This window comes from Lampris incognitus, chromosome 14, assembly GCF_029633865.1.
Source record: "Lampris incognitus isolate fLamInc1 chromosome 14, fLamInc1.hap2, whole genome shotgun sequence".
NCBI lineage: Eukaryota > Metazoa > Chordata > Actinopteri > Lampriformes > Lampridae > Lampris > Lampris incognitus.
The window spans coordinates 21903485-21916892 of NC_079224.1; the positions used below are offsets into that span (position 1 = coordinate 21903485).

The 13408-nt window shown below is 43.2% G+C and overlaps 1 protein-coding gene across 1 annotated transcript; it reads right to left on the reverse strand.

Annotated features, from left to right (window-relative positions):
* Nucleotides 1–154: 154 nt before the first annotated feature.
* ipp (intracisternal A particle-promoted polypeptide) lies at nt 155–12994 on the reverse strand. Its single transcript, XM_056293447.1, has 10 exons — nt 12622–12994; nt 12192–12403; nt 10841–11060; nt 10519–10674; nt 10085–10252; nt 9852–9989; nt 4678–4800; nt 2690–2910; nt 2191–2395; nt 155–587 (listed from the first exon to the last, which is right to left on the reverse strand). The coding sequence occupies exons 1-10, from the start codon at nt 12986–12988 to the stop codon at nt 271–273; spliced, it is 2127 nt and encodes a 708-aa protein (XP_056149422.1). The 5' UTR covers nt 12989–12994; the 3' UTR covers nt 155–270.
* Nucleotides 12995–13408: the final 414 nt, after the last annotated feature.

A 13408-nucleotide genomic window follows, 5' to 3' on the forward strand; every position in this document is an offset into this window, starting at 1 on the left:
TCAGTGTTTGTGCTTTTGTACTTACCATTTATGCATTGGATAAGGGATGTATGAGTAAAACTACTGCTACACTAACATCATCACTCAGCTTACTAATATGATGAGCATCACACTAAGCAGGACACGGGAGAGGATTTAAAAAGGTAACATTTATTGCAGCGCTAAAAAGGAAAAATGCATTTGATAATGCGTGTTGCCTTTTAGTCATTGTGCTGTGTTGTTGAACATTAGAGGGCTGAAATGTGATGACACTTTCCCGACCAGTGGTCATCAACCATGTGTAGTTGAGAGCTGTGTGTTCATGTTTTTATTCAAACCAAACAACAGCCGTTGATTTCCACTGGTTAGCACCATTGCCTCACAGCAAGAAGGTCCTGGGTTCAAACCCCAGGCCATCCCAGGTCCTTTCTGTGTGGAGTTTGTATGTTCTCCCTGTGTCTGCGTGGGTTTCTTCCAGGTGCTCCAGTTTCCTCCAAGCATCAAAAAGACATGCATGTTAGGGTTAATACTCCCATCTGTGCCCCTGACCAAGGCAATGGAAAGAAGAACTGGAGTTGGTCCCCGGGTGCTGCAGCTGCCCGCTGTTGCTATACAATAGGATGGGTTAAATTGCAGAAGACAAATTTCATTGTAACTATACAATGACACAATAAAATGGCTTTCAGCTTTCGATTTTCACCTCTTAATTTGCCTGTATATAGTCATCCTTGTGTATATATCCGAAGATTGTTGTGTTGTAGTGTTGTTATTCTATGTTAAGTACACTGAGAGCCATGAAACCGGAGTCAAATTCCATGTATGTGCAAACCTATATGGCCAATAAACATGATTCTGAGTCTGATTCTGATTTCACAAATTCTCGTGTTTGTAGTACAGTGGTTCTCAAATCCGGTCCCCACACAACCCGGTGTTGCTGGTTTTCCATTCTGGTAAGAATTTGATCCAATCGGGGAGATTTTAGGTCTGTCACAACAAGTAAACATAATTTAACTACCTGGCAGAGCAAAAAAACCAGAATCACTTGACTAACTGAAGGTGTGCCAATTAATAAAATTAGATGTCTTTCAAAAGAAAAACTGCTTACACGTGGCTCTCCATGGCTCATGGTTGATAACCATTCAACTTAAGTGGCATTGATGTCTGAAATGATAAAACAACCACCTTTTTTGAAAATCTTAAATGTAGTGCAACTAAAAGGCACGGATATTTACAGTATCAGGTGACGAATATGTACAATACATACACTGTTAGCCAGTGAGACAAAATGAAAAGTGTAAGACAATAGTACGGGGGTGACGATAGTGGTGCTCTTTTTCACGAGGTAGATTAACAGACTGTATCATGTTTGACATAGAACACACTAGTAACGTTTAACCCCATCAATCAAGTGAGCTCAGAGTGGTCCGTCACTATTTTCAAACAGCATTCCAAGCCACTCAAGGCTTTTTATGGAAAAAGAAATAAGTCCAGTGCATTCTTACCTCATTGACTCGCATTTGCTCAGATTTATAGACTGGGGATGGACATATCTGGGTAATGGAATGATATAATCTAAGAAACTGTTGAAGTCCAAGAGAAAACTAACAATAGAGATGAACTTTCCTTTTCAGGTCCCTCACCAATAGAAGCTACTTCCCCTGTGCAAACCTATCTTCATCACTAGGAAACCTCTTAAAATATATAATTGAGCCTGGAAAAACAAAAAAAATTTGGCTTTTTTGATACTCTAGGATATTGAATTGGTGAGTTGGTAACAGTGCATTGACATGTACATTATAGGCAGGTGCTTCTTGTGACACTGAATTGAGGCAATTTTGCAACAACAGTTAGCAGTTTTCCAGTTAAAGCAAAGTGTCCATCCGAAGCGATGTGAGGAAAAACTGTACAGATGAACCAACAAAAGATGAGCAACAACTAATCTAATCAAAGTAATAAAGTTTGCAAAAATGTCTTAGACTGAGAACACAGTAAAATCTTCTCAGTCACGCACTGAAGACTAGAAATTTGGGCAGGGGTGGATATGGGTAGTAGAGGTTTCCTGCATTATTTTGAAAATGCAAGACTGATTTGTCCTAAAAATCCCTCCTAACGTGTGCTGAAATGGCTCAGGTAGGATTGATATGGATGTTCACAGGTTTTGCATCTTGACAGTCACAAGCGGTCAAAACAGTCAGAGTACCGCCAACCCACCGTCACATCGGCTTGTGATCATGTTGCCAATCTCAGTCCAGGTGTCCAGGTGAGGGTCATAAATCTCAACAGAATCCACTGTCACTGGTGCTGAAAAGTCCCGACTGGAGGCACGGCCCCCAACAGCATACAACAGGCCATTGACCGCTGACACTGAAACCCCTGCCCGTGCCGTAGACATGGGCGCAACCTCTACCCACTTCTCCTGTGGAGTGAGACACACGAAGTTGGGGAGTGACAGAGAACCCCAAATGCCTAGTGTTTTTATCTTCAACATAATGTATTGTTGTTATTGTTTAAGCAATTGGGTCTCAACCTTTACAACTAATTAATATTGATTTAAACTCACATCCAGAGATGATTATAATCATTTATCGTCATTAAAAAAAACATGAAAACTATAAATCAGTTGTTGATTATGGGCTACCTCAATGGTCTAAATATTATGTTCCCCGTGTTCTTACAAACCCCTCCCTCGCTCCTCTCTCTCCCACCTTACCTCCTCTGGGCAGTACTTCTCCACTGTTTCCAGTGACCCCAGTGCCTCATTCCAGCCACCCACAGCGTAGATGCAATTATTGAGGCAGGCCACACCAACGTAGGCTCGCCTCGTGACCATAACGGGTAGGGCGCTCCAGCGGTGGGAGATGGGGTCGTACACCTCAGCTGAGCGGAGCTCCATTCCCTCATCGCTGATTCCCCCAATCACATAAATGAACCCTGAAAACCAATCAAAGAGTTAAGTGTCTGAGCACTATGATCAGAGAAAGACAAATTACTAATGTGAAATACATAGAAGCAAGGTGAAAAACAACTGCGTGGGACTGATTTGTTGGTAGATATTTAAATGCGTAAATAGGCCACATAAATATGATCTGTTGCGATTATGAGGTAGCCGATCATTGGTACAACCAGAAATCATTTATATTTTCAGAAAAGTATATATTTCTGCTTTTGTTACTTACAGCTACAATCCTGAGGAATTACATCTCAACAATGGACTTTGTTAATACTTTCAATTGCTGGTGTATATAGGACAAGCGAATCCATCTCATCTTATCATCAGCCGCTTCTCCGGGGTCGGGTCACGGTGGCAGCAAGCTAAGTAGGACACTCCAGACGTCCCTCTCCCCAACAACACCCTCCAGCTCCTCCTGGGGGATCCCAATGCATTCCCAGGCCAGATTGGACATGCAGTCCCTCCATCGAGTTCTGGGTCTACCCTGGGGTCTCCTCCCAGTTGGACATGCCCCGAAAACCTCCAAAGGAAGGTGCCTAGGAGGCATCCTAATCAGATGCCTGAACCACCTCAACTGGCTCCTTTCGGCGAGAAGGAGCAGTGGGTCTACTCCGAGCTCCCTCCAGATGTCCGTGCTCCTCACCCTATCATTAAGGCTGAGCCCAAACACCCTACGGAGGAAACTCATTTCAGCCAATTGTATCTGTGATCTCACCCTTTCGGTCACTACCCAAAGCTCAATACCATAGGTGAGGGTTGGAACGAAGATTGACTGGTAAATTGAGAGCTTTGCCTTCCAGCTCAGTTCCCTCTCCACCACAACGGCCCAGTACAACGTCTGCATTACTGCTGATGCTGCACCAATCTGCCTGTCAATCTCCAGCTCCATCCTACCGTCACTCATGAACAAGACCCTGAGATACTTGAACTCCTTCACTTGAGGCAACAACTCAGCCCCAACCCAGAGGAAGCAAGCCACCATTTTCTGGTAGAGAACCATGGCCTCAGACTTGGAGGTGCTGACTCTCATCCTGGCCATTTGACACTGGGGCTGCAAACCACCCCAGTGTATGAAAAATCCACAAATATCCAAATCAGGAGCACTTTTGTATGTTCTCATTTTAATGATTACTAGTGGGAAAGCCTTTCCCAGGAAAAACAAACATTGCATAGCACTTCACGCCTTCACTATTGCAAACAAATGTGGAAGAATAAGGCAGGTACAGCAATTTTGAAGATGGTGTTGTTGTGGTTAACAAGAAAATATGGCAGACTACGCTCATAGAAGAGCTTTACCAAAAGATATTATAACATCAATAGCTAAAAGCTGGGTTGAACAATGTTTGGTGGCGAGGATGTTGCCGACGCAACAGCACTGCCAACTCCGTTTCATTTCAAATGAATGAGATTTGGAGTGGTCGGCCATCACAATGTAATTAATTACCAGCATCACCAATGCCACAAGCAAGTAAAAAAAAAATCTACAGGTTTGAAGCTTTAAGAGAACCTACTTCCAAAGAACATAGCTCAATCTGATCTTACCTACTGAGAGACATATGAAATTACTGCACGAAGATTGTCAGTCTGACGATGCTTAATGATTTCACTGATATTTGTTGTAGTTAAAGAAACAACTGCCTACAGTTGTATATTTCTTAACTCTTTTATAAGCGTCTCCTCGAACACCTTCCTCCATATAAATTGTGGCTTATGCCATTTTTTTACCAAATAAAAAGGGGATATCCCACCTTGTAGCTCACAGCAGCCAAAGTAGTAGCGAGGAACAGCCATGCTTCCAATAACCTCCCACTTGTTCTCCTCTGGGTCATAGCGTTCCATAGTCTTCCCAATCTCTGATCCAATCCAACCCCCTACAGGAACAGAATAATCCGGTGATATGAGGATAGTTTTTCCCTGAAATACAGGCTTCAATGAACAGCTGGGTTAATTATATCGCCAAAGTGGCTATGTGGCATCATTTTATGATCCTCTTATCCTCGGACGTCACTGCCAGCTGTTTCCAGCTTCGTGAGGCGGCTTTGTGAGATAGACAACTTTTATTTTCTTACTATCACTTCTCTATATTCTGTCTTAACCTCTTTATTTTGTTCTGATTTATCTATGTTTGTGTTTAGTTCACTTAATGCTAGATTCTCTAGTTTTCGTTCTCATGCGACTCTAATGTTTGGTAGGTAGCTTCTCGTTCCTAGTTTGTTACTAGCTTTGAGCTTAGCCTAGTTTAGCAGTTAGCTCTATTACATTCGCAGTCAAAGCCGCCTTGTTAAAACGACGGTTTTTGGTGACTGCTCCGTAGTTACAGATAGGCTGTCTCTAGTAGAGAGACGTGTCCGCGAGTTAGAACAGCTTCTTTCGGCCATGATTACGTTAGATGTGACGGGCACGCCAGATAGCCTTAGCCCCGGGCGTGACAGCAGACCTGCTATTGTTAGCACTAGCTCAGCCTCGACGGCAGATGCGGCGGAGTTTGTCTCTGTTTACCGGTGTGGGAAAGCTCGCAAGAGCAAGCCACCGGTCGTGTGGCCTGGTCTGCAGTCCTCTCCCGACCGCAAACCGGTTTTCGCCACTCACCAGCCCTGTTGGTAGGGCTACCGGCCAGCGTGCTTCTCCCGCTCCTGGTGACAGAGAAGAGCAACGCACGCTAGTGACAGGAGACTCCATTACCCGCAATATCAGATTAGCTTCGCCAGCCTTGGTTCACTGTTTACCCGGGCCAGTCTCCGACCGAGAGGATAATCTTAGGGTGCTGGCATCACGGAGGGAGAGTCAGGGAACCCAGGCACACAGCACTACTACTTTCAGCAACATTGTTATTCATGTCGGCACCAATAATGCTAGGATGAAGCTATCAGAGATCACAAAAGCCAGCCTAGTCAGAACACTTGAGTTTGCCAGAAAGATGTGTCGGCATCGATTAATTGTCTCTGGTCCCTTGCCTGTGAGGGGTAATGATGAGATGTACAGTAGGCTCACCTCAATGAACTGCTGGCTGGCGCGTTACTGTAATTTGGCATTGTTGATAACTGGCCTTCTTTCTGGGGCCGCCCTTACCTGCTGAAAGCGGACGGCATTCATCCTACTGGGGACATCACTCGCATTTAGTTTGACACTAGGGGCTTATTATTCAGCAGGTTGCAGATGATTAGAAAGCCTGCTAGGTTTAAATCTAGTGCAGATGTGGAGTCAAGTAGTTTAATTAATATGATTAGTTAGGGAATTTCTCATAGTGTAGATTATCAGACTGACAGCTTGGTCTATAACATTGAGGCTGTCTCTCTACCCTGCTATATTGCTCCCAAGCTCTCCTCTCCTAAATGTGTGAATCACTATAATCCAATAATTATTGCTACCACTGGTCATGGTGAAATATGCAACTAAGTGCCTAATAATCTACAGAAACAAACATCTAATGTTATCAAAAATGTGACCGCATATGATCCAAATCGGTGGTTGTTGAAATTGTCATCATGGTGTCTAATTCCAATTAATATTTTACCTATATAGCGCTTTCTTTATTTTACTTTTACATGTATTTTTATATTCATATGTGTTATTTTATATTGTATTTTAAGCTTGTGCAGCACTTTGGTTCAACTGTGGTTGTTTTAAATGTGCTGTATAAATAAACCTGACTTGACTTGACTTAAGTTCTGCCTACTACTGATCACTTCCACAAGATACTTAAATTTGGTTTCATAAATATCATATCATTGTCTACCAAAGCCTTACTAATAAAGGATCTGATTCTTGAACATTGTCAATATGATTGGGTTATATGAAACATGGCTGAAACCAAATGTTTTCCTTCCCTTAAATGAAGCTTCCCCACCCAACTATATTTATGCCCATGTAGCTCAGGCAAATAAACAAGGTGGGGGTGTTGCCTTAATATATAAATCTATTTTCAATCTGACTTCTAGACTTGAATCTTAAGTTCCAGTCTTTTGGGGCTCTTGTTCTTGGTCCATCTCCCTCAGTCATGAATAGACTCGGCTCAGTCAAAATTGTTATACTCTATCGGCCTCCGTGCTGTTACTCATTATTTCTTGAAGAATTTGGAGGATTTGTCTCAGGCCTTGTTACTCACTATGAGATTCTAATTCTTTGTGATTTCAATATTCATCTGAATAAGGCTGCTGATCCTCTAAGTAAAGCCTTTCTGGCACTAGTTGATACTTTTGGGTTCGCTCAGTTTGTTCAAGAGTCTACTCATTGCAGTGGAAACACCCTTGATTTGGTTTTAGGTAAAGGGATAGTGGTTTGTGATCTGAATGTCTTGCCAACCACATCTGCTGTGTCAGATCACTTTCTCATCAAATTTGAAGCATTATTGGCCTGTCCCGTTAACGTCGGCACAGATGTAATTGCCACTCGCCACATTGGTCCCTTCACTGCAGCTGCATTTGGCCAGCAGCTGCCTGAAGTCTTAGCTCTTTCACTGTAGTAACTAACTCTGTTGAAAATTTCACTAGTCACTTAAATGTAGCCCTCTCTAGTCTCCTCGATTCAGCTGCACCTCTCACTACCAGAGCTAGAGCTAGGTGACTAAAGAAGCCTATACCCTGGTTTAACGATAAGACACTTACTCTTAAGCGGGCCTGTAACAGACTGGAACGTAAATGGAGAAAATCTAAATTGGAAGTTTTTTACCTATCATGGCATGAGTGTTTATTGAAATACAAACGTGCTTTATCTGCTGCAAAAGCAGCGTATCCTCCCACTTAATCAATATTAATAAACATAATCCCAAATTTCTCTTTGACACTGTATTTAAACTTACTAAAAATTACAAGAGAGAGTCGTGTATCAACAACTTTCGACCCATATAGAAGAAAATTATCTATATGAATATTTTCAATCAGCTTTCAGGCCCTGTCACTCCACTGAAACTGCTCTGAGCAGAGTGGTGAACGATCTTTTACTAGCTATGGACTCTGATTCCACTTCTATGATTCTACTACTGGACCTCAGTGCCGCCTTTGACACCATTGATCACTGTATACTATTAGACAGATTAAATTGTAATTATGGTGTCTCTGGCTTAGCTGTCTCTTGGCTTAATTCCTACTTATCAGGAAGAACACATTGTGTCTGCTATAGTAATATTACATTAAAATTCTCTGACGTTAAATATGGTGTACCTCAGGGCTCAGTTCTTGGCCCTCTAATTTTCTCTTTTTAGGTTTCACTTCTTGGCCAAATTATACGCAGTTATGGAAAAAATTTCCATTGCTATGCTGATGATACTCCGCTGTATGTGCCTATAAGGGCTAATGATCATACTCAAATGACTAATTTAGAGGCCTGTTGAGAGTCTGTTGAGTCCTTTAAATCCAAGTTTAAAACTCATCTTTTTGCCTTAGCTTACATTTAGTTGCCTTTACGCTGAGTGCTTCACAACCTGTACTGCATGGTAGGTCCATTTCTGTCTCAATGAATTTACCAACCACTGTTCTGCCGACAAGATTATAGCATATAGATTATGACTAATTGGTGATTTAATCGATTATGACTAATGACTATCGCAAACTGTTCTCTTCTCTCACATGTCTTCTCTCTCTCTGAATGATGTCTTCTCTTCTCTTCTCATTTTCTGTGTGTGAATGGTGTCATGTGAGTCTCCCTTGTGTGCACATGCAGTTGGTCCTCCTCCCTGGTCTCCGTGGTGACCGTGGTCGCTACATGGATGCTGCTTGGCATCCCCCTCATCACATTTTCTTTCTATATAGCTTATAAATCCATATATGCTAAGATTTTCACTGGGAGTGACGAAGAAGGACAGGAATAGGAACGATTATATTAGAGGGACTGCTCAAGTTGGACAGTTTGGAAACAAAACAAGAGTGGCAAGATTGAGATGGCTTGGACATGTGTGGAGGAAAGATGCTGGGTATATTGGGAGAAGGATGCTGAATATGGAGCTACCAGGGAAGAGGAAAGAAGAAGGCCAAAGAGGAGGTTTATGGATGTGGTGACGGAAGACATGCAGGTGGCTGGTGTGACAGAGGAAGATGCAGAAGACAGGAAGAAATGGAAATGGATGATCCGCTGTGGTGACCCCTAACAGGAGCAGCCAAAAGTAGTAGTAGTAGTAGTAGTAGTAGTGTAAATCCATGTAATTTTTGTTATCCTGGGTTTTTTTTTTAACATGATGATGCTGGTCATGTGGCTTGGGTCCTGGGCTGTTCCGGTGGCATCTGGAGACTGCCTGGCATCCTGCTCATCATATTCTTCATACATTTTATAATTCCATTATAATTCTGTTATCCTCTTTCAATGTTGTATTCTGTAAATTGTGTAAACACAACATCCATTGTACGCTGTCCGTCCTGGGAGAGAGATCCCTCCTCTGTTGCTCTCCCTGAGGTTTCTTCCTATTTTTTCTCCCTGTTAAAGGAGTTTTTTAGGGAGTTGTTCCTTATCCCATGTGAGGGTCTAAGGACAGAATGTTGTGTTGCTGTAAAGCCCCTTGAGGCAAATTTGTGATATTGAGCTTTACAAATAAAAATGACTTTACTTGACTTATTATTTTGCATTTTTCTTCCCTTGTCGTATAATGTTTTATTGGTTGCCCGTTTGTTGTAATCATCCATGTTAGTATCTACATAAAACACATAGTTGTCTGTAGAGCCAATGTGATTGTTCAAGCCTAACCTCAATGTCCTTGGTTCTAATCCATTTTGGAAACTGTATTGCATGTTCTCTCCTGTCTTCCTCCATCTTTATCCTGTCCATTTCCAGTCACTCATCACTGCCCTGCCTGACAAAGTAAAAATGGCCAAATCCCACCACCCCGCCACCTCCTCTATGTTTTATCGCTGAGCACTGTGTGACTATACAAATAATAAATGAAAGGCATGTGTGTGCTGTAGACAAAATGAGTTGTAAGTGCTGCGGTAATTACCGAGTGCATACAGAGCTCCGTGGCAGGGACAGACGCCAACCCCACAGCGAGGAAAGTTGAGAGAAGCCACAGCAGCCCACTGCTTGGTCACTGGGTCGTATCTCTCGGTGCAGTCGAAGATCATTGAATCCTTTTCCCCTGATGAAAGAGAGAGAATTGAAATGTTTTTTCAGTTCTCAGCTCTTTTCTGTTTTACGTCATTTTCAAACAGCGTGGCCTTGTTTTTCCCCCACCTCCGACAACATAGATCATGCCCTCCAGGACAGCTACCCCCAGCCCACTGCGTGCCTGGTGCAGTGAGGACACGGTGGTCCAGTACTGGTTGAAGGAGTCAAAGCGCTCAACACAACTCAACGCCCGGCTGTCACTCCAGCGGCCGCCCTGCAGTCGAGTATAGCCTCCTACCAATAACAGTCAGTCAGCTAATGAGTTTCATCCATCGTGTAAAACATGTGAAGATATGGTTAAGTATACAGCACAGACTCATACTTGAAAATTATTCTAATGTTGCACAATAATCGTATGGTTAGTTTTCTTTTTTATCACAAATTTTCTTATGTTGCAAGGTGAATTTATATTTAATGGATATATTTAACTTCATATTCGACTACAACAGGCCACCACAGGACTCATACATAAACATTGATACAAGATAAGGCCACACAACCTATAGCATAGAGGTATTTTCTGGCTTTCCTCCGGGGTCTCATTTTGGCTGGCTGTAGTAAGCTGTACATCTTATTTTCCTTGGGAGATTTGGTGACCTCTGTGTATTCCTTAAGCAGGGTCTGCAGTGCCACTCTCAGGCTAAAGTCTGAAATGCCTTTGTTGTGAGAAAATAGCAGTAAGCCATTGGTATTTAAAATTTAGGTTTGAAATGTATCATGGTAATTGATTTTAAAATCACACGCAAAGTTCAATTCTGATACTGGCTATACAATCCAAGCGTAGTATAGCAGAAAGGTTTCAAAGTTTTACAACCCTCTCACCTTCTATGTACTTGAAAAGCCTCTGTGGGGAAAGCAGAGGGAAGCGGACTGGATCCAAAACTTCCACCACATATTTCTTCCTCTTAGCCACATCTTGGAGGACCCAGTCCATGGCTGTGGTGAACACTTGGTACTCGTCCTCGATTCTCAGCTCCTCGCTGCGTAGAAACCTTACCAGCTGATCCTTTGACAGCCCCCAGAACTCATCAGTAACACACACCTAGAGACGAGTGAAGAGGGCGAGAGAAAGAGAAACAACAGGTGAGAGCGGCTGTCTCAAGGTACTGAACTTGAAACCTGCTAAGAGTTCTGCAGTCTTTGATTGAGTCATTTGTCTCAGTATGTTTGCTAATGCTGAACAAAAATACATGGTTGGGAAGGTGTCCAGGTAGCGTAGCGGTCTATTGCGTTGCCTACCAATACGGGGATCACTAGTTCAAACCCCCGTGTTACCTCTGGCTTGGTCAGGTGGCCCTACAGACACAATTGGCCGTGTCTGCAGGTGGGTATGTGTCCTGGTCGCTGCACTAGCGCCTCCTCTGGTTGGTTGGGGCACCTGTTCAGGGAGGAGGGGGAACTGAGGGGAATAGCGTAATCCTCCCACGTGCTACATACCCCAGGTGAAACTCCTCACTGTCGGGTGAAAAGAAGCAGCTGGTGACTCCACATGTGTCGGAGGAGGCATGTGGTAGTCTGCAGCCCTCCCGGATCAGCAAAGGGGGTGGCGCAACGACCGCGACAGCTCGAAAGAGTGAGGTAATGGTCCAAGTACAGTTGGGGAGAAAAGGGGGGGGGGTCAAAAACAATTCTATTAAAAACACATAGTTGAACCCGAGTTTTCGCTATTCATTTTGTAGTATCTATTGACTAAGTCATCTATGAACTCAGTTTGGCATGTGTCCTTGTTAGCCACTACTTAATTTCTTCAAACCCGCCGCTACCTGCCTTATTCTTCAGTAATGTGCTGCTATGGTGAGCATGTAAAACACTATGTGACATGTCATTTTTCCCAGAGAACTCTTACCAGACAGTAACCATTAAAATTAACAACTACAAAAGCATTGCTGATTTGGATATTTGCAGATTAGCCGTTGTCTATGATACATCAGCGATAGAAATCATTGATGCATGCAAATTAGTGTTCATGTAAATCTTCAGGATATTAGCTTTAAATTGTTTGATGACGATGACTCCAGGTGGCTCAACCAGTTGAATGCACCCTGTCTTACCTCCCACATTTCACTTTACTGTCAAATAAAAGCAAAAACTCTCAAGGAGAGAGACTTTTAATTGCCAAAAGAGAGACTTGTTGGAGAAAAGAATAGACAGAGTGCTGCTTGTGATTTTGTACCTCCAAAAAGTGAACAAGGATAAAGTTCTCAGTGAACTCCAGCATGTCCATGCAGGCTATTTGCTCGAGGAACTGGAAGATGCCAACACAATTGGAAGGGTCCATGTGACCCTTGAGGAACTCGCCGCATATTGAGACCACCTCACTGAGCTGCAGCATGTCTGCCGCTACCATCAACTCCTGCACATTCTCAACAGTCACATTGATTGTACCTGAAGGGAAAAGATATACTGATATATTCAATTCACATTGGGATATGGTATAAAACATATAAACTTTCATAATTATAGGGAAATAGGCATGTCACTGATGCAGTAGTTTTTCTTTTGGAACATAAATATGATCAATTTTATGTATGAATGCCAAATGCACATATTCTGCTTCACAATTTATCAGACATAATTGAATGTGGTATGTCACAAGGATATACCTGTGTATATGAAATCCAGCAGCACCTCAAAGACCTCAGCCTCCACTCCGAGGATTTGTACTTCCTCCTTATCAGCCTCCCTCATCCCCAAAGAGAACAAAGCGGAGAAGTATGGGCTGCTGGCAGCGAGCACCAGCCTGTGAACCCTGAAGACATGGCCCCCAACCCTCAGACCCACATCACAGAAGTCAGTGCGGAGGCGCATTTTGTTCATCTGTGCCAGGATGAGTCTAGCATACCGGTCCGAGGCCAATACGGCCTGCTCGGGAGACTGAGATGCCATCGCGACGGTGACATCACCGCATCCACCGGTTGTTGAGACAGGGGTGGAGGCAGGTGGAGACCAATGAGCGCCCGTAGAGGACATGGCAGACCCAGCAGCGCCTCAGTTTCTCAAAGGGAGGTTGTCTACCAAGCCCCTCCCTTCTACAGCTTCATAGCACAAGACGGTCCCAACAGACTCATGACCCGAGCCTTAGGCAAGGTGCAACATAACAAAAAGATGAAAAAAAAGAAGTCAGTATTACTGTGTTTTCCACCACGAACACTGCAGTACCATACATGGTGTAGCTACATAAATGAGAGCGGGGGGTTGTAAGATTATACACACTGAAGAGTTTGTCACCATAATCTGCAATACTGTGTGGCCTTTCACTGCTCTTGGTGTGTATGATGACATATCGGTGAGTTATTCTGCGAAGACACCATAGCAGTGCAAGGTTGGAATAAGCTACGTATTCGACTGTTACCAAAAAAAAGTGTATCCGCCGCAATAAAAACAAAACAC